This window comes from Puccinia triticina, chromosome 15A (genome assembly GCF_026914185.1).
Source record: "Puccinia triticina chromosome 15A, complete sequence".
In the NCBI taxonomy this organism is placed as follows: Eukaryota; Fungi; Basidiomycota; class Pucciniomycetes; order Pucciniales; family Pucciniaceae; genus Puccinia; species Puccinia triticina.
In genome coordinates this window covers 3,701,645-3,722,963 of record NC_070572.1, presented here as the reverse complement: position 1 = coordinate 3,722,963, position 21,319 = coordinate 3,701,645, and the positions used below count along the sequence as shown (strand labels likewise).

The 21,319-nt window shown below is 47.4% G+C and overlaps 3 protein-coding genes across 3 annotated transcripts; all 3 read left to right on the top strand.

The window, feature by feature from the left end:
• Positions 1-103: 103 nt before the first annotated feature.
• Positions 104-4,757, top strand: PtA15_15A367 (uncharacterized protein; the record flags this gene model as incomplete). Its single annotated transcript, XM_053163566.1, has 6 exons — positions 104-719; positions 785-888; positions 1,871-2,238; positions 2,307-3,866; positions 3,968-4,372; positions 4,445-4,757. The coding sequence occupies 6 exons, from the start codon at positions 104-106 to the stop codon at positions 4,755-4,757; spliced, it is 3,366 nt and encodes a 1,121-aa protein (XP_053027529.1).
• Positions 4,758-6,977: 2,220 nt separating this feature from the next.
• PtA15_15A366 (uncharacterized protein) lies at positions 6,978-10,422 on the top strand (the record flags this gene model as incomplete). Its single annotated transcript, XM_053163565.1, has 9 exons — positions 6,978-7,159; positions 7,232-7,661; positions 7,742-8,152; positions 8,222-8,812; positions 8,925-9,206; positions 9,282-9,632; positions 9,727-9,990; positions 10,094-10,282; positions 10,417-10,422. The coding sequence occupies 9 exons, from the start codon at positions 6,978-6,980 to the stop codon at positions 10,420-10,422; spliced, it is 2,706 nt and encodes a 901-aa protein (XP_053027528.1).
• Positions 10,423-11,350: 928 nt separating this feature from the next.
• PtA15_15A365 (uncharacterized protein) lies at positions 11,351-19,987 on the top strand (the record flags this gene model as incomplete). Its single annotated transcript, XM_053163564.1, has 7 exons — positions 11,351-11,367; positions 11,433-11,728; positions 11,820-13,478; positions 13,565-15,410; positions 15,532-15,676; positions 15,751-16,283; positions 19,873-19,987. 7 exons carry the CDS (start codon positions 11,351-11,353, stop codon positions 19,985-19,987), a joined length of 4,611 nt encoding a protein of 1,536 aa, XP_053027527.1.
• Between the last annotated feature and the right edge of the window lie 1,332 nt (positions 19,988-21,319).

Below are 21,319 nucleotides of genomic sequence, written 5' to 3'. Positions count from 1 at the left end.
ACAGAAATCACTTTGGGATGATCTTGTTACTCTTAGTGAAAGTCTGGAAAAAACAAAGTCTGAATACATGCAAAGCATATCTACAGACACAAAATCAAGTCCAATGTTTTTAAATATAATGAAAATATGGAAGGGAAAAGACCCAGATGCTGAAATTGGATTGTTGGGACAGATTCAAAAGCTAGAAGGTCTCCAGAAACACATTGCTAATAGAATTAAATCAAGAGAGCCAAAATCCCACAATACCCCTGGCCCTGACCAGGAGTTTGATTTGGAACAAAGTAGCAAGAAAAGGCATAGCCTCATTGCCAATTCTGGAAATCTCTCTACTTTACATGAAGAAGACCAGCCACTTGATTCAAAGGATGAGATGGTCAAGTTGAATGACCTGTTAAAAATCATTGATTCATTTAGAGTTAGAAATAGGAAAGATCATAATCTTCCCAGCAAAGACAAGCAAGAAGAAATTGCATTGAGACTTCAGTACCATGTGTTTGAAACAGCTGATTACATGTACCGACAGCAATTGACAACTCGGGAGGCTTTGAAGAAGTTTTATCAATCAAAGGGCACAAAGGATATTGCTGCATTCTGTATGGTCAAAAACTTTGAATTTAAATATGGAGACTCAGCATTAGATTATGATGGTACCTGGCTTTATACCACCAAAGGAATTCTCAGAAATGAGAACTCCCTGTCTTACAGGAGTGCATTAGAAGGTAAGCTATTTCTGAAAATTACACATTTTACTGGTTTATGCAGCATTACTAACATTCATTTTCAGTGCTTGAGGGAAAGGAGCTTAGATATCTCAGTTATGCATTCTGTCGGGAGCTCCTAAGGATAATCCATCGTGCTTTATGGATCCATGATCCTGATCAAAAATTTGTTCAATTGTTCAAAAATGATATGTTATTTGAGATACTGGAAAAATATAATCCAATCAATTCCAACTCACCAAATACAATCAACAAATCAAAGAAGAAAGATAAAAGATACATTCTGACAAGAAACAATACTCAAAATTTGTTGAACAAATTCCTTAAACCAACTGGTCCCCCACAAGAATGGTTTACATTTCGGTCAAAGACTCAAAAAATGAAGTGTTTTGAGGTTCTGGAGTTTATGGAAGAAAATTATAAGAATGATATCTTAGATCTTTTCTCAACAGATCTTCATTTATCAAATGTTTTTGATTGGGAGATGGCAAGAATGAAATCTAGCCTGAAGTTGATTGAGGAGTCCAACAATATTATTGAATATTTAAAGAGCAAGATGAATTCAAGGATTGAAGATTGGCCTGAGGTAGAATGGGAAAAGCTGGGCAAACATGAAGAGAATGAAATTGAGAAGTCCCGTCAAGAATACATAATGATTTTGAAATTCCGTAAAATGATTATATCAAAGAATAAGGAGTTTTTATCTGGGTTGAAGCAGCATTATCCTTTTGAACTATTGGAAAAGTTATGGAAAGCTGTTGAAACTGCTGCTGGTGAATATAATCAGCATATGTTGGATCTAATTTACAAGAAATACCCTGGCTACTTGAGCTGGGATGGTGTGAGAATGTGATTATGCTTGTACTTAGCATCTCCATCCTTAAGAGTTCATGAGTGGGTCATATCAGTTTTGCCAGATTTGATTTCATGAGTAGAAAGTGAAAATGGTCAACCTGTTGTTCTTCTCAGTTAAAGTGTAATCCTCCACCTTCTGATCATGCAGTCTTCCGCAAAAAAAAGGTTCTCCCAGCAGTTAGCATGTTTTGAAGTGGTCCACTTTGCTCCTTTTGCTTCCCCCCACCTTTGTCTGTCAGTTTTTCATTTGATTGTGTATGCTTTCTTTCTCTTGAATGGTGATCTCTTCTGTCCAGCTGCATATATGCTCCAAAGGGCAAGTTGCGCGTGCTGTTTCTGGGGTGTTTTATGTGAGTGTGGTAGTCGAGGGCTGGTTTCCGCCTTCGAGTGCCAGCAGTCGAACCTTAAACTCGACCATCCCCATGGCCAGCAGCAACCAGCTCCCCTTCCCCTCTGCCGCCGCCGCTTCCCCCCCAGCCAGCTCGGCAGCAATGGCCAGCCAGGCCTCCGACCCCCCCAGCCGGCCCAGGATGCCCTACTACACCCCAGCCAACCCCCGCCAGTTCTCCAGCTCCGCCGCCAAGCGCGAGTCCGTCATGGCCCTCGGCTCCATCGCCCATCTCCAGCACTACTTCGTCCGCAATGGCCTCGCCACAAAGAACAGGTCCAGTCATCCCTCTTCCCGCGCAGCCAGTCTGGTGCTCATCGGTCTCTTCCTTGTTGCGCACACAGGTCTGCGAGCCACAAGAACATGATTCTTGCCGTCCCGGGCCGCGACCCCAGCCAGCTCTCGGAGGAGGACGAGGAGGCCCTCCAGAACCTGCCCCCGGAGCCGGCGCCTCCCCCACCCAAGCCCAGCCAGCCCCAGTTCCCCGCAGGACGAGCCCTGCCCAATCTCACCGACCTCGAGGCGGCCCGGCAGGAGGTCATGGCCCAGCTGGACCAGGTCTGCCAGGCCTGGGGGCTCGTCCAGCTTGCCGCAACCAGGGCGCCCTCGGTGGCCTCGAACCGGTCGGCCGACGACGAGCTCAGCCAGTCCCTCCCCCCCTCCTCGCCCGGCTTGCAAAACCTGCAGCTCGCCCAGTTCTCAGCCTTCCCGGCCGATCACCCCCTTCTTCTTCAGGACAACGAGGGCTTCATCATCAACCTCATCTCACTCACCACCCGTGCCGTCCGCTCCGTCCAAAAGTTCATCCTCACCATCCCCGACCCCGACATCTTCAGCCCTGCCAACATCTCCAACCTCGGCGGCGACCTCCAGCGAAGAATGTCCCACCTCGAACTCTCAACCGCCGCCCGGCCTCGCATCTCCCGTTCCACCTTCCTCAGCGGCTCCTCCCGCACATCCTCCCCCTCGCGGCCCGAGTCGGCCGCCGCACTCATGTCTCGCCGAGCGACTGCCGGCTTCGATCCGTTCGCGCTATTCAAAAAGCGGGCCGTCTCGGGCCCGATGATGGCCTTTGCAACCTCGCAAGCCCAGACGACCAAGGATGACCCGCTGGCAATCCTACGAAAGATGTCCTTGGAAGTCTTGTCATGCCTGAAGAATATCGAACACAAGTTCAGGATCCCAGGTTCATCAACCCCCATGGACAACCAAGAGTTTTCGATCCTTCAATCCTCCGATCAGTCCCAAAAGGACAGTCCCCCGCGACAATACCAGGTTGAAGCGAAGAATGTCGAACAGCAAGACGAAGATAACTCAGAAGGCTCTCTCGTCCTGCCCAGTATGAGCTGGGAGTACCGACAGGATGTCAGTCTGGAAGAAGTACGCGAAGAGGCCCTGGTCGTCAAAGAGTGGCTGGAATGTGTGGATGGGATCCTGGAGGGAATGAAGATCATCACTGGAAGTCGACGGAAGAAGAGCCATTTGGAGGTCACCAATAACCCGGCGATCAGGAAGAAGAAATCCACCCCGGCAAAAGACCGGAACGTGTTCAAGAAGATCATCAAGTCGTCCAAGTTCTCGTCGAGTCATCCGCAGAACCACGAGCTCAAAGTGCCCGACATCTCGCTCGACGACGGGACGACGACGGAGGATGAGGCGTTCTCCGAAGTCGAGGACGAGGAAGAGAGCGAAGAGCTCTTGCCTAATTGGGCCCGCAACGATCGCTTCCTGCTCAAGGCTCCCAGACCGGACGACCCGGGCACTCTGGTCGATGGCCATGAGAATGATCCGTTCGGCCGACTCTTCAGCTGCTTGGTCAGCCATCTGCCCCCCGAACTCCTCTCTCATCTTGTCCCTCCCCACGGCGAATATGGATCTAGAATCGGCTTCCTGGACTCCTTGTCGTAAGTATTGAATTTTGATTGCATGCACCGTACAGAAGAGAAAAAAAAAAAAAACAATTAAGACTATCCTCCTGTTTTTTTGTTTTTTTTTGTCAAAAAAGGGATGGGACATTACTATGTCTAGCGTACAATGCAGTTCTCCGAAAGTCGCAACGGCCGTGGGGCTTCATCCCGGTCGAGAGTATCCACAACCTAGTCGGTATAGGAGGCGGGATGAGGTCGCCGGAGGGCATGAGTGAGCGGTCGTTGCGGAAGTCGAGTCTGGGGGCGATCGACGAGCACGAGGGGGGCGATGGCGACGGCCTCCGGAGCCCGGCCTCCGTCGGCTTTCATTCACGATTCCCCACCGCCGGCTCCGACTCCGCCGCGCCCTCGCCCTTCTTCTCGCCCTCCATCTCCGCCGAATCCGTCGCTTCCTCCTCCCTCACCGCCACTCACTCTAACCCCAACCATCTCAAGGTCGGCCTGACCTTCCGCAGGATGGAGAATATCAAAGTCTGGGCTGCGTGAGTCTCCCGCCCCTTGTTCTGCTTCAACTTTGTTTTGCGGCTCTCAGACGTCTTCCTTTGTTGTTGCAGGGCCTTGAAATTACGCTACTTGATCAAAGGCGACATCCCGACCCCGAAGCCGACCACCCACGCGAGTCCGCCGCCCAGCCACCCAGCACGCGACCCGTCCAGTCCGCCCCCGCGCACCATCCCTTCTCCCACCACCAACAACCCGGCCCACGAGTCTTCGTCCCATCAACCACCGACCAGTCATCGCAAATTCGACCCGCGCTCGATCGCCAAGAAATCCGACGGCTGGGACCTCGCTTTGGGCTTCATGGTCTCCAAATGGCTCGATTCTGTCAAAGCTGAGAAACGCGAAGAAGTCCTCTTTTCGAAATAGCTCTTCTCCCTCTATCGCTTCTTTTTCATATTCGTTTTTTTTTTTTTTTTGGCTGGCTGTCTGTTTGTTTTTTTTGTGGTTCTGTTACACTTTCTTATCTTTCTTCCTGGTATTTCCTAGACATCCTATGGGTCTAAAATACACTCTCCTCTCATGGCTCCGTTCGTTCCTCCGTCGTCTCTCTATCCCACCCTTCCTCTCTTTCCCTGATCAGGTGATGCACAACATATAGAAAGTACATTTAGAAAGGTCCGGATAAATATAAACTCGTTGGTGAAAGATATAAGACTAGAACCTGTACATAGTTTGTGCATTTATGTAGATGTGGATGTATTCTATGTACTTATTTTTCTTTCTTTTTTTGGCTTTGCATGGATCCTCTTTGATACTTCACTCGACCTATCCATCAACAATCCACTTGAATGTTTTCTCTCATTGTTTTTACTGCTCATTCTTCTTTTAAAAAGTACAATATATGCATTACTCTCCAGAATAGCAAAGCAGGAATCGGGTGATGTTTGGCCTCCTGGTTTGAACCCTGGAACTGGTGATCTTGGGCATGGGTTTTGCCTGGCCGGATGGACAATCGCATGGTTTGTTTAGGATTGTGTAGAATTGTTATCCGAGAGAGGATGCAGAAACTCAATGACAAGAGAGAAAGAGTGGATAAAAAGCAAGGCCCTTGGGCTGAATTTGCAAACATGCACTGGCCGTTATCGGACTCTGTGCTAGGCAGAGCGCACCGGTGTGGGCAGCTTGGAGTATGAAACGTTGGCGGAATTCAGTAATTGGCAAAGTACTATCACTGTGCTGAAAGGTTAACCACGCAAGAAGAATCTTGAGCCTTTCAGCCTGCAGGCAAGGACCTGATCCCTTCAATATCTTTATCAGATTGAAATGATTTGACCATTTTCAGCACCATAAAAGCAATATTACACTGTAAATTTGTCAAGAGTATTGCTATTATGGCACTGAAGATAGGCAATAATCTTGAATCTGATTGAAATATTGAGGAAATCAGTGGTTCAACTTGCATGGCAAAACATTAATTAGGTACCACATTTTGAATAGTTTGTTTTTTATCTATTTGTCCAATGTATACACCAGGGAGGAAAGTGTTGCACACTCTAGAGAGTGCCAGGCCGTAATTTGTGTGTCATGTGGTCTGATGTGCGTACAATGTTTATAAATTTAACTCTTTGTTCACTTTCTTCCCATACAAGTGTAACTGTGGCTCAAGTTTTTGTAAAATGATCTGTCACTCAATTGCCAACACACAAGCATCTCTCTGCAGAAATATGGTGTTTGTTTCACCAAGATCATGCACAATTGCAGAAGTGAGCTTCATTGCACATAAACTTTGCCAAGAATGTTCCTATCTTTATCCTCAAATATATCCTTAGCCAAGTGCCAGGGAATATTTTGAATTGCAGAATTTTTTTCATTCAAATCCCGCACAAAAGCACATTATGGAACATACGTGTAAGATATAGCCACTTCAGAGGATCAGCCAACTGGTGGATAAATCCTTGTGGCATATTTCTGACATGCTAATTCTCTTATCAAATTAGGAGTAAAGTGGGTTGACATAAGATTTCTATTCTTCCAGTATCAAACCTTGTCAAAGCTAAGAAAACCTGTGTAACTTGCAATTGTACTCCAAGCAATATGAAATGTGAAAATATCAGATTCAGTTTTCCTTACTATTTTTACCAAGGGATGAACCATAGAAAATTGTTAACATTTTAAGTGTCAATAGCTGTTCATTTTGGAATATGCATCTTGTCTAGCACATCATGACTACAACTTGTACAACTTAGTAAATTTAACTACAACTGACTGAAAAATGCAGTCTCTTTTTAACCATTTGGAAGAATGTTGTCACAGACCCAGAGTATTAAGTAATTGTCTGTCACAGTTGCAGTGTCTTTTGCAAGTTTCAATTGTGAACTGCCCTCTTGGATCCGCACTTGTTTGAGGCTCAACAAACCGGCTGATCTGGTCAATGGCCCTGGGTCCTGGGAATGATTTGTTTGGGAGACTCTTGAGCTATTTGGTGATGTAAATATGAGCATCCAATTGGTTATGTGTAATTGGGTGAAGGGGGATTCCCTTTCTTGGGCTTGCAGCGTGTCGCCGGGGGTCACCCGCTGCCTATAAATACTCAGCCCACTCCAACCCCGGCGTTCGCAGCCTCCACCATCTCCAGAATCAGAAAACATGATGGCATCCAACAAACGGAACCTCCACCACCAAACCATCCACAGCACCACCAGCCGGTCATCAAAAGTCAAGCCAACAAAACGGCATGGCGAACCGGCAGTCGACACCTGGTCAAGACTCTCAAAGGCAATCACCGAAATCCTCAACCACAACGCATCCAAGCTGTCTTTCGAAGAACAGTTGAGTAAAAACAAAAAAAGCATCATCAGCTCAGCAATCTCCCTGACCATACCTTCCTTACACCCAAACAGCTATCGATATGCCTACAACATGGTACTCTACAAGCAGGGAACAAAACTATTCGTGGGCGTTCGCGACCTGGTCGCACTCCATCTAGACGAACAAGCCACCCGACAGATCGAACCCAACTTCCCCTCACGAGCAAATCCTACCACAAATCTCCTCACCCGAACACCACCACGAACGACCTCGAGCAGCTCGAAGGGGAAAGAGAAAGCAACAGAAGACTCATCCCTACCCATCACCTCCGATCTATCATCATTGCCATCACTGTCATCTCCATCAAACCTTACCGCCCATCAGCTCCCTCTCGTCAATGGCTCTGCTTCTGAAAGACTCACTGTCATCCAATCCCAAGAGCGCTTCTTGAAAGCCGTCCGAGCAGTCTGGGATGACCATGTAGCATGCATGAAAAAGCTGCGTGATGTACTCAAGTACATGGTATGTTTCATCTAGTAATTAATCCTAAAAAAAAAAAAAAAGGAACAGGCCTAATGATATTTTGTTTTTCATCCATACAGGATAAAGTTTATACGACCTCACCTGGTAATGGTTATGATTCAATGCCGACGGTCTGGGACCTGGGCCTGTACATTTTTCTGACCCACATCATCCGCTCACCGAAATACCCGATCTCGTCCCTCCTGATCAGTGGGATCATCACCCTGATCACTTCCGACCGACTCGGCGATACCATCAACTCATCTGTCATCCGCTCGGCCACCGAGATGCTCACCGACCTTACAAACCATTCCCCTGAGATCATCAAACGGATCGACGACCAGAACGGCGGTAACGGCGGGGGTGAAGTGGGCCAGAGTATCTATAAGACTGACTTCGAGCCCGTCTTCCTCGTACACAGTCGTGAATTCTATCGCGAGGAGGGAAACCGATTGTTAAGCAGTGGTGATGCTGCCCAGTATCTCTTAAAGGTAAGCATTCTTCTCTTGTGTTGTCTTTAATTCCCTCAACTGACTTTGTGCAACCCTCATCTCACCAAGGTCGAAAAGCGGCTGATCGAAGAAGATATTCGGTCTCAATCCTATCTCCATGAAACAACCGAAAACAAACTAACACTGATATTGAATGAAGAACTCATCAAATCACACGTCCAAGATATTCTTCATCACTCTTCGTGCGGCTTGAAGGAACTGATTCACAACGACTGTCGAAGTGATCTGAAGCGGCTCTACACACTGTTCTGCCGTTTGGACGTGGAAGATGGACTTCAGCTCTTGAAAGAAGGGATCCGCGACTGGATCAAGGAGCGCGGCCAGCAGATCAATGATGGCACTGCCCCGCCAGCCTTGTTCTCACAAGCCGGGGGCGGCCCGGCTACGAGTGCCAATCCGAGCACCGATACCGTCTCCACCGGCGCCACACCTGGAAACAGTGCCGCTCTTCAATGGGTCACTAATGTTATCCAGCTCCGCGACAAGTTTATCGGCCTCCTCAGCGAAAGCTTTGACTCCCACATCCTCCTCCAGACATGTATCGATGAAGGCTTCAGTGGGTTCATCAACTCTAATAAGCGCTCAGCCGAATTCATCAGCTTGTTCATCGATGACAAACTCAAGAAAGGTCTCAAAGGAGTCAGTTCCCATCTGTCTTCTTCTCTCACTCAATCTTTCTTCACGCAGAAAATGTCTTTCACTATTATTAACCTCTCCCTTTTTGCATTTATTTGTGTGGAAAAATAAGTAGAAGACTGAGGAAGAAATTGAAGAACAGCTGGACAAGACAATTGCCTTGTATAGACATCTGAATGAAAAGGATATGTTCGAGAAGTATTACAAAAACCATCTCGCCAAGCGGTTGTTGTTCGGCAAGTCGGTCTCCGAGGATACCGAGCGGAACATGCTGGGTAAGTTGAAGATCGAGTCCGGTAGTGCGTTCACTCGAGACTCGGAGGGCATGTTGAAAGATCTGAAGATGTCAAACGAGATGGCGAAGATTTTCAAGGATTGGTGCCAAAAGAACCATCCGGTTTGTATCATCTCTCGCTCATTTCAGACCATTCCTTGTTACTGATCAAATTAACTCATTTTGGGGGTCGCACAGGGGATTCAACTCGATCTGGCGGTGACTGTTGGTTCCTCATCGATGTGGCCGATGTCTCAAGCGAACCAGATGAACCACCAGCCGTCCGATGGCTCTTCCTCGTTGAACAATCTGGGGAACCGGTCGGCGTGCATTATCCCCAAGGTGCTCGAGGATGCCATCAAGGTCTACGAACGCTTCTACGCCACCCGCCATTCTGGTAGGCGGCTCAATTGGCACACCGAACTGGGTAATATGGAGATCAAAATCAGGTTCAAGAAGTCGACCCATGAACTCTCTGTGTCCACTTTTGCTGGCATCATTCTCTTGCTATTTGACGGCCAGGAAGAGAATCGGAAATTCAGCTATGAAGTCAGTCTCCCACCCTCGATCCTATTTCTCCGATCGGACGAGGTAAATGATCTGACTCCGCAGCTGATGTATTTGGTTTGGTGGGAATGTGCAGGAGATCAAGACGGCGACGATGATCACGGACCAGGAGCTGAAACGGACACTGCAATCGCTCGCATGCGCGAAGTACAAGATCCTCGTCAAGGAGCCCCGGTCGAAGGAGATCAACGAGAAGCTTGATACGTTCCGGTTCAACGACGGGTTCACAAACCCGATGAGCCGGATCAAGATCCAGACGGTCACAAACAAGGTGGAAAACAAAGTCGAGCTGAAGGAGACTAGTGACCGAGTTGAGGAGGACCGCCGGCTGCACACCGAGGTCTGTCTTCTGCCCCCCCCCCCCCCCCCCCCCCAAAAAAAAAAAAAAAAAAGAATTGACAGCTTGATGGATCCTGACATGTTCTTATGTATCTTGCATACAGGCTTGTATCGTCAGAGTCATGAAAACCCGCCAGAGACTCGCCTACGTGGAGCTTAATGTAGAGGTCGTCAGTCAACTCAGTCGACGGTTCAAGCCGACTCCTATGGTCATCAAGACCTCGATCGAGAAACTGATCGAGAAGGAGTATCTGATGAGAGACCCGCAGGATCGTAAAGTGATCATTTACTTGGTCCGTCTTCCCCTCCTTCCACCGTTTTCCTTCGCCCTGTTGTTTATTGATTCATTTGTTTTTCATGTTTCCTTTTTTTCTTTGATGGGCTGGTCTGGTCTTTTCTGGGACGTGCGCATGGTTGACGGATATAGGCTTAGTGAAGCATGCAAACCCAACTGGATTGATGTTTTTAGTTCTTTTTCTGTCTTTTGTTGGTCTTGTGTGTCATGTTGTACGTAACCTTACACACCATAATATCAGCACATACTACAGACTCTTGTGTTAAAGATTTTGCATGGAAATATTTATATAGACATGGGCAGATGTATGGATTTCCTAAGGAGCTTTTAAGTCATGATTTTATCAATTTCCAGAGATTCATATTAAAAGGTGCACATCCTTGTAGGCCAGTGTGGTGTAACAACTGTAATAAAATATCACAGATCTGTCAAATCGGGAAAGAAAAATGTAGAAGGAATAACAACCTGATCCCATTCCGCGCCTCGCGAGAACAAATGAACTTGTGATGAAGTTCGAAGAATAATGTCCGAGATATGTAAGTCAAATGTTTTTTCATGATTGGTTTTGAGGCCTCTTGTACTTGGGTGCGTCAAGACCGTCGAAGGAAACACATTCTAGAAAACAGCAAGTATGCAGCCGAACCATTCAACAAAAGCACCTAAAAGCTGGTTGCTTGATTTTCAAGGAAGGATTTCATCAACGAAGTTTGTTATGTTAATCAAGGATTCCATCAACTGCTGTTGTTAATGAGCGCTTGGCTTGGGAAATTTGGGAAATAGGTTTTCTTCAGCTAGTAGTAGTAGCTGTCTTTTTTTTTGTTTAATCGCCCCCCTTCGGTCACCAGGTGATGGGCTGTTGCTTGTTGTTCATGCAATGGCTCGAGGAGTCTTTCGTCGTTGGTATCATGAGCCATTTCCTGATACACGTGCTGGTATCATGAGGATACTAGCCTGATAATTACGAGCCTTGATTCATTTCTGCTCTAGCTGAAGCTCAGTGATTTTTTGGTAATCTTCACCGGCCTTTCCCAATTTCCTCCCCTCACCGAGGAAGTCCAGTCAACAGATGGCCGCCAACTGCAGGTATATCAGTGTTCTTTCCTTGATATTTTAACTGCTAAACTAACTGGCCATACCATCGCCCCTAGGAAATCGGATACACGGCCAAAAGCTACCCAGGACTCAGAATTTCATGCAGGCCACCAGGTTCCACAAAATAAAATCTCTAAATTCCTATCATCCGTTCATAATCACACACTGGTCCACGCTGAGAGGCTCTTGAATCTCGAACATGGAGAATCTGCTAATCCAAATAAGGCTGAAGGCCCCCGATTGCCATCTAAACGGGCTCCCAAACATGCTTATGATGCGCTAGATTCCGCCAACCCCACATCAAGGCTCAAGCGACAGTTATCTGAATGTTCGAAAGCTAGGAGACCTCTAGGTTGAGTCCTTTGTCTCTTCATGTGCGCCTCTCAAGTAGGATAACACTGAAGGAAAAAGGTGCTTTTGATTTTTGTTACTCCACCTAACAGATGCAACGCCCCTTGGACGCACAGAAAGCTATGAGGAAGCCAAGCTGAATCTCCAGAGATTAGCATCCAGTCACTCGTCGAATAATTTCCATCCAAGAGCTTTCACCTCCAAAAGGGCCACAGCTTCTTTACCTTGTGTGACCCACCTGGTCCCGAGAAGCATCTTAACTGAAAGCCTTCCGCAGAAACCAGCTGAGAATTATTTGTTCAAAGCTCTCCCAAGGCCACCAACTGAGGGACAAGTTATCCAATCAGGTTGGACAACTGACTTGGGCCGGTCATCGTCGGCCCCTACACGAGTACGATTCGCCGACCCTATGGTCCATTACAGCCCCACTCCGTCCGCGCCTGAATCTTGCCAGTTTTCTCCACTTGAGCCCTTCAAGCATACTCCCACAAGGCAGAAAACCGAGCCCACAGTCCCTAAAAGCTGCATCAAGTCCACGGGCAAACCTCACTTTGCGCGAGGAAACCACTCTCATTCCGCGGTGTATACCCATAGCTTGCCGCCCTTAATGCTTTGCGATTCCCCACTACAAGAAGAATTCTGCGCAAGCATCAGTTTTATGGCTGATTTGATTTTTCCCAAGGAACTTGATCACCAAGATGGCAACGAACCTTCGGGAGGTGGCGGGGCTGGCCGCGCCGAACGCACGAGTTTGAACGCCGGTCCATCGTCCATCAGTAGCAACGTTGGGAAAGAAGTTCACTCAAGATCTACTATTGGCCATAAACTTGATCTCAGTAAACCCAGGGAATTGCAGGAAAGCAGCAGAAAGAAACCAAGTGACCCAGCTCGTAGCGCATTGCCTGTCCCCACAGCATTGTCTAAATCACCACCCGCGCCTTCCACATCCTCAATCCAAGACTCTCATTCTCATCAACCAAAGCAAGAGAAGCTGCTGAGTGTACCACCCCGTCAACTGGAGAAGGACTGCAGCCAATACGCAAACGACTATCGTGAAAAAACAACCCCGAAATTCTCCATGTCACCCAAAATCAAAAGAGTCGAGGTGACCACGAATCTACAAGGTACGGCTGTCCAACTCCAACAGGGAAAGAAAATCGGGAAGGTAGTAACGGGAGAAAGCTCGCGTCACCAGGGGTCAAAGGGCTTGGTGCCGAATTCACCGAGCCAGCCACCAGGAAATCGAAAGTTGGACGCCATCGCCGACTTGCCAAGCCCGATTGTTGATGATGAACACCGGTCGGCAGTGATGCTTCAAGTTCAGGTAGAGGAAACCACAAACTTAGGCAAGAGATCTTTCAGAGAAAGGACAGACAGGAGCCCGACCGTTTCGCCTCGGCTAGCTTCACCTTTAACGTTGCCGCCCCGAGAATCGAGAAAGGAGTCGATTATCTGTTCTGATTCACCGCCTCACCAAGGCCATTCGTCACCCAAACGTTTGAAGGTTCTTCGAAGTCGTCGATCCAGCTCGGCAAAGATCAGTCCTCGTCTCGACTCCAAGGTTCTAATCTTGGAGACTGAAGTATCTCCAGAAGATACAAACGCAGAGGCTCAACTCTCAAGCTCACCCTCCATATCCTCTGAAGCTCCAAGTACCTCTAGTCGCATCGAATTTTCACCCGTACCTTCCCCGCAAGCTCAAGTTGCGACAACACTAGATTCATGGAATGATCATGCTCTGGATGATTTTGGTCAGTTTTTGATTAATCCATCAACACGAAGCTGAATATTTTCGCAACATTTAATGAAATTATATTGCACAACTATTTCTCTACAGATGATGCTTGCAATCAGAATCACCAACCGGAAGCAAGAAGCCCATGTGCGATAGACGGTCGCGATGAGCCGAGTCCATGTAAAACTCCATTCCAATGCGTAATTGTCTCCGAACCCGAAGTGTTACTTCCAAGAGCTTTAGGAGACTTTAACTGTGAAGCCAAGACTCCCCTCGAAATTGAATCTGTAAGATTTCTCGACCGGCCAAATAATCAATCAGAACCTGAGCCGGTTCCTCGCGAGTTATTGGGAATTTTTGGCGAGGAAAAAGAAGATCGGGTAGTGGAGAGGCCTGAAGAAACGGAGACCCCAGGGACAAGACGAGAACAAGATATTATCGAAGCCGGTACCGATCAATCGAAAGCCTCCGCCACGATCAGACCTCAATGTTTCTGCAAATGCTCCAAAAGATGGGAAAATTGGAATTTATATCTAAGGGATAAGGAGGAGGAGCCAATGAAGTGCTACTCGCAAAGCTCGGCCTCTAGTGCCGGCCGGTCTTCGATTTCAATTCATACTGATAACTCGTTCCTGTGGGACTCAGCTCCCCAGATTGCTATTATCAAGCCAGATGATTGTCTTTTTTCCGAACTGAAATCCCCGCCGATTTATTCCGAAGGGCTGAGATATTCAGCAATTGTGACGGCCGAGGACGCTGATGGTCAATACGTCGGGAAAACAATAGGGATTGAAAATGAACGGAAATTCAGGTTGGATGTCGAGGACCCTCATGAAGCAGCCCAAGTTGCACGCTATGACAATCTGCCCTCTGAAGATCAAAACCAAGTGCATATATCCAGTCAGGAGCTCCGGGACGGCCAGCCTCAGGACCAATCAACTAGTTCGAATTTGACTACAATAATTGTGAAACCGCCAGTTGTGAAGAAGCGTTCCTTGGCATACCAACGAATAGAAACGCACGATATACCAAAAACACCAAGCATACACCGACGCAGGCGTGACAATCATACAGGTACAGCCAGCGGGAAGGGATCTGACGCTCGAACTCGTTTGTCCTCTCCGGAAATCTCGAGCTCATTGGCATTGAAGGCAGCCAAAACCACGTCCGTATCTCCAACCAGTCCATTTGAACTGATCAAAGGAGACCGCACTATTGTAACGAAGTTCGAGCTCTCAATTTTGAGGTTTCCTCAGATCCTATATCGCATACTCGTTCAATTGGATTATCAGGACTTTTTCAGGCTCAATCAAGTTTCCCGTGTCTTGAGAATGGGCTTCGGTCGTGAAGAAGTAAAAGAGACGGTCCTCAAAGTCTTCCTGAGTGATCTCGGATACTGCGATTCTCTACCACCCGACTTCCAAACCTATATTATTCGCCGCCGATTTCGAAGCCCAAGTCCGATGGCTGAGCTGAATAGGGAAGATCTTGCTCCAGGAGCTAAGTCCCTGTCAAAACCTTCGTTACGTACCGATATAAATTCCACCAACTTGGCAGGGGGAGCCATGTCTGAATTGTTACCAAGAAAGAGAAAGATGGACTCCTCAAACCCGCTTGATATCGATCTAAAAGAGCTTCACGCTTTTCATTATTTTCGACAGCCGGGACAGAAGGGCTTTTTTGACTTGGCTAATCAACCTACCAGCCATCGACTGCTGAACAATCTATCGATCACTCAAGCCTACTGCAGTCTTCACAATAAACTTGTAATTCGAGCTCGATTACAATTCGAAGATTCATCCAACTCAGTTCACCAATTCCGTGACAGGGGATTTCATTCCGAAATTTTCTCCCCCGGCAGAGTAGTCGTGTTTCGATTGTGGATGCCAAGTGTAAAGAAGTCTATGTCGAAGGCCGACTTGCTGAAATGCGAGGTTGAAATGTTGAGGTCAACTTTCATCTTGCTTGACCTTCATTTTTACCGCGGTTTTCATTCCATGCGTAGAGGAAAGCTTTAATCCTAAGCAGAAATAGATAGCTGACGGTGACCTCTTTGCTTTTGGCTGTAGGTCGGGACTTAATCCTTTCGTTAGAAAAGGCGATATATTTTGGAATGCCGCTTTGGGCAGTTCTGACAATGTCGGTCGACTCATTTACGATGGTCAGCATCTCCAGGAGCTACAAGATTTGTGGGACCCAGTTGGACATCTTCCAGTCAGTAGCTCTAATTGTCACAAAATAATATACGGCAGCGGTTGGTTGATCCCTTTTGATTTTCTTTCTTGTAGGACTGGCTCAACATGTTTCTTTTTCCTCCATCATTTTATCACCATACGATCAAGTCCTCAAATTTGAATCCAATATTTTACCTCGACTTGACCGACTTCAAGGAACAACTGATCAGCAGCTTGAGCTTAGTTGAATCTCACGAATCTCTTGAGACCTCCCAGGATCCAAGCCAGCAGGGAATGCTCAATTACCTTGGTTTGGTCGAAATCCGAGCTGGAATGAAGACAGGCGTGATAGAAGGAATCGAATGTTTTCGAGATACTAGTGACAGCTACATGCTGCAAGAATTTATCCATCCCGATTGGGTTGGCAAGTTAATGATTGAGATCCAAGTCAGTTCGATAGAAAGACTTCAACAGCTCTTCTCCAAGTTTGATAAGGCCAAGCTCGAAGATTTGCTGAACATGGGCGTTGATCAGTCCTGCTCTTCTAATCAAACTCGCGATCGAGCGCTTTCTCATTTGAAATCCGCCCAACTCTCTCCATGGAGAATCATTCGCCAAAAAAGCTCTCCAGGTATGGTCTGGATCAGGTCAGTCTTTCTTGCCAGATTCTACTTTGCTCTAATTCAACTCGTTTGAAGCTCCATCAATGAACAAAAATCAACTCGGTAATGCTTGGCAAGTTTGCTGATATTTGATCATGTTTTGACTCCAATATAGTTTACCCATTCGCTCTTGAACCTGGACTTTCTCCCAATCAAACTACAACGAAGTAATCATGTTTATATTTTGAAAATTCATCCAGCACAACACCATTTGACTCATGACAAATCTACCCATTGATAATCTTAAAAGCTCTCTTCTGTTCCGTCATATTGTTCCTCTTATTACATGCATGTTGGTAGTACTCTTCTAACATATGTTTTTCTCCGTAGATTTTTGGCTATAACTTGAGGGCATTTCCCCCTAATTTCCGGGTATAATAAGCGATGTAAAATAACGATTGAACTCCTGGTACGATAAACGCTGTAAAACGATGACTAACTCAGCGATTCAAGTGTGTTATGGTTAGATATTTCACTCTCCAGTAACTCTTCAGAATGTATGGTTTGTAGCAGCTGCCTGATGGTCAATAGTGAAAAAAAAAACTTGAACAACATGCTCACGGAGATAGCCATCCCTCTGTCTCTGAGAAAATAGATATGCAAAGAGGCGCTGTGGCATAAATTTGTGATTGTTATGGCTGGAGTTGATTATCCAGGTGACTGTGTAATGACAGGACCCAGGAAACCCCTTATAAATGACCGTAACCTAAAATCCAGAATTTTGACAAAGTTCATACATTTTTTGACCTCATTCATACACGTTTTGTGCGTACGCTTTGAGGATTTCCCAAATTTTCATACATTTTCAATGCCTACCATTCCTGCCGAGGGGGGGGGGGGGTGCAAAAAAAAACAACCTGGGGTGTGCTGCCAAGGTGGGGCACTGGGGTAACAAAAATAAGCCAAGCTGTGCTGCTGAGGGGGGGAGGGCTACAGGTTTTTCTGGTGCACTCTCAGGAATTTCATACATCTTAGTTACTACCCTCTTGTACCCAAGAAAAATTTCATACACTTGAAGTGCTTACCATTGAGGCCAAAAAAGCCCATTCATACCATTTTTGTGCCTACCATTTTGGGTTTTTGCCAAAAAATTCATACATTTTTGTTACGGTCATTTACAGGGGGTTTCCTGGGTCCTGTAATGACTTGCGCAAATATGCACCTCAGTCCCTAATAAGCAAGGGGGGCAACTTAGCATTATGATCCAAGGGAAGCTGCCAGCTTCCAGGCTAGGCTGCTAGCGATCTTAACAAAGCCTCACTCTGAGAGCTCCGAAGGGGTAGCCCCACAGGATCTCTGTCCTTCTGTCTCACAAAGAAGTACGACCTCCCTGACGCGAGGTTTCGTGCGAGGCGCTTCGCGCCGCGCCCCCGGCAGGCGAGGGACTTGTGCTAAGTTCGGGCTGCTACCCTCTCTAATTGCATTAAAGTCCAGACTCCAGGGCGACCATTAGGCCACCAAGCGCGTATACATATGCATATCATGACATTCCGATGGAAGACGTTTTAAGCTGTCGCACATACAACGCGAGCAAACTTCCCGCCCGCTGGCGGCGAGGCTGCTTTTACCGCAGGGAGGGACTCTCACCAGCTGAACTCATCACAGTCCCACCAGCTGTTCACTCAACTGGGGTTAGGCCCCTGGGCGTCAGTCTAAATCACAGCCTCAATGGAGGACTTTCTGTCAGCTAAATAGCTGGCTTAAGAAGGACATTCTGGAACCTGTTTTTTGGTGGAAACTGGATCTCAATTAATTTTCACTAGCGAGTAAGGAGGCCTTCCTTCTTGATTAACAACTTCAGTCTTCAGACGATCAGAAGTGCTCTATTCCCAATGATACTTCTAAGATCAAGAACATTGGCTGTTGTTCAGTACATAGTGGGGTCCGGGGGCCTCCGCCCGGAGGGGCCGTTTCGCGGCCAGCCACAGTGAGCCTCCCACCAGGGGGGACTTGTGTTAAGTGGGTCAATTTGCTAATTCTGTAGGGCCACGGGGTTGACTTCATCCAAGTCCCCGAACTTAACTAAGTCCCCCTCTTGCCTGAGGCTTTACCGGGAAGCCTCAGGCAAGAGAGGGACTAATAAAGAAGGACTTCATACTTGAGTTCGCCAAATCGCACATTTCGAGGATCCCTGCGGCAGGGCATCCCCCTCGGTTGTAATTGTATGATCACACAATTGGATTGTTGTGGCAGGCCGCAGAACTCTGGAATGCTACAGCAGCCAATGGCAGCATGCTCATGTACCCTTATACCCTTGCATGCCCGCCGAGCGCCCAAGTAAATAGGTGAATCTTGCCGCCTCATACCCTGCTCCGCCCCACATCGATGATGTGCTGTCCTTGTCCAAGAACGGATGTTTTCCGGTGCATTCTTCTCCCTCATGAGTTCATTAAACCCCTTTATCTCATCTACAGAGTCCGTTGTTTCTCCGTTGCTTCGAGGTTGGTGCCACCTGTCTGCTGTTCGAACAAGCTTGATCTTCCAGTTTTACAAATTCTAGAAATTTTGTGTTGCATGGTTCTTAAAGCCTTGGTGTGCCTTTTAGTCTAGGCTTGATGAATCATCATTTCCATACTTGATAGACATTTCTTCGTTCTTCTTGGGATCGATCTGAAAGTGGTGGAGGGGTGAAGCAGCAAGTAAGGTACGGGACAATCCATCAAAAAGAAAGTTCTTTTATAAACGGACTTACTTCGCGCACTGCGAAAAGCTCTTCGCGCACTGTGCACAGTGCGCGAAGAGCTTTTCGCAGTGCGCGAAGTAAGTCCGTTTATAAATACCTGTTTATGGACCTCCTGAGTTGAAGCATGTCCGATTATACATAAGCTTTGATCACTAGGCCGAGGGTAAACAGGCAGAAATACATAGGCCTGCTTGATTGGCTTACCCACTGATTGTTGAAGTTCGCTAAGGCACCTTGAAAATATTACCAGTACGATTGTGTCCAAAAAGCGGCTCGCCCTGAGGCCCGAGGAGCACACTATTGTGTCGCTTGCTGTTTTCACCCCAGGAAACCTAACGCGCTGATAAGTATGACTAAGCTCAGCACAGGTGGAGGCCATTCAAATCACAACATTTGAGAGGGTTTGAATATTTTCTGATGAACCAGCATTCTACACGCCGCTACGCGAGCCTTGCTGTTCATGGCACAAACACAGTCATCATCTCAGACTCCGGTGAGGCAGGGTGAAGCGTGATCGCTCCCGGATTCCAGGTGAAGTTAAAAAAGGGAGAAAAGGAGACTGTATTGCTGGCGTCCACCTGTGAGTCGTGATGGATAGGGCGTGATGTGATGTTACCAACGTGTGATTTGAATTGTGTATTGGCAATTTGGCACTGCATCAACATCACGTGATGCCATGATGCCCACGAGTGATGGACTGGGGGTGTGCTGACCCCGAGAAGAAATTGCAGATTAATCTTCAGAAGTTCAGAGCCCTCGTTTCCCCAGAGTCTGAGACCAAAGAGCGAGGCCTTTTCTTGGATTCCCAAATACGCGCTGGCCCGTCTGAAATGTAAGTCAGCTCATCTCATCCAGACGATCTTATCTCATCACCGGGCACGATTAATGCAGAAGGGACTCGGAGAAGACTTTCGGTTTTGAAAATTCGGCGTCGTACTCGCCGTCGGTCATATTCAAACGACCTTCGGCCCCGTTGCTTCACTCAGGCGTGATCAGCGGCAGGTGAATCGGCCGCAACTTCTTTACATACTTTCGACCACACTCACGATAAACCATCGCTCTGGCAAGGTCGGCTGCAACTTTCTGCACGTTATGCACCTCCCGACACGCTTGGAAAAGAAACTCACCAAGCTGAAACGGTCGATGAAAATTGCCTGAAAACAACCTCAGTGCTCCTCACAACCCTTCACAACCCCGGCTGTCCCCGACAAAAGCTAAACGACCTGACTTTCATATCGATAAACCATCAGCCATTAGCTCAGAGGTAGAGTTGCCCATCATCTTTTCCGCATGTAGCTGGCTTGACATCATCATGTTTCTCTCTTATCTTCAAGATTGGCAGACCCCTTTCTTTTTATACTGTCTTTCTACGCACAAATATCCATCTCTCTAGCTGGCTGAAGTCAGTGGATATCGCATTTCCACGAGCATACGTATGCCGTCGGGAGCTGCCGGGTGCACATAATTCTATGTATTCCTTCATCCCAATTTCTCTTGATTGAAGCAAGGGTTGAGTTTCCATACATTACGCCGTGCGCTTTGCTCGCCCATCTTCACTCATTTAGAAATCTTTGGTGAAAGCGCTCTGAGATTTCATCAGATAGCACAATGCAGTCAGCCTGCCTTCCAGCCCAAGCTGGTGCAACCCAATTTTCATTCTTACATATCGATGCTCTCGTTGTCTCGATCAGCATAAACACGGCCGGGATCAAGTGACCGGGTTCACGAGCCATGCATGCAAATAAATACATAGGGTGCTGCACCCAGCCTCCAAGCGAGATTAACTTTTGGATCATCAAGCCTTCCACCTCCTCCGTAATTGCCCAGGCTTGCCCAGCCGCCCAGCCCTGGCATCTCAGGTACGATTTGTAATTCTCGAGCTGTTCATCTGCGCGTAGAACAACCGTCAGCTGCCGCCAGAGTTGGTCTCCAACGGCGGTCCTTCCCGAGTCGAATCACATCACATCACCATCACCCTGATACAAATATGGGCAATCTTCCGCTTATCAAAATCATCTGCAGTGTCTCAAAGAGCTCAATAGGGCAGGCCTCAGCTGGGCAAAGACTGTGACCCCCAACTTCGCCAACGGCCCATCCTCTCCTCCGAGTTCGACGCGACATGATGAAATAGTACGTATTTATGCTCATGTCGCCTTGCCTACTCTTGTAAAGGTCATTCATAGCTCGAAGGTTTTTCCACGCTCGATATTTATCCTATTTGCCCGAGTCGTGTCTGGCGATCATGAGCCTTGCCTTGACACCCTCCTGATTGCTGAGCTCCCTGAGATCTGATGTGCCTCTGCAATTAACCAGATTCAGCATTCCAGTCACGCTATCC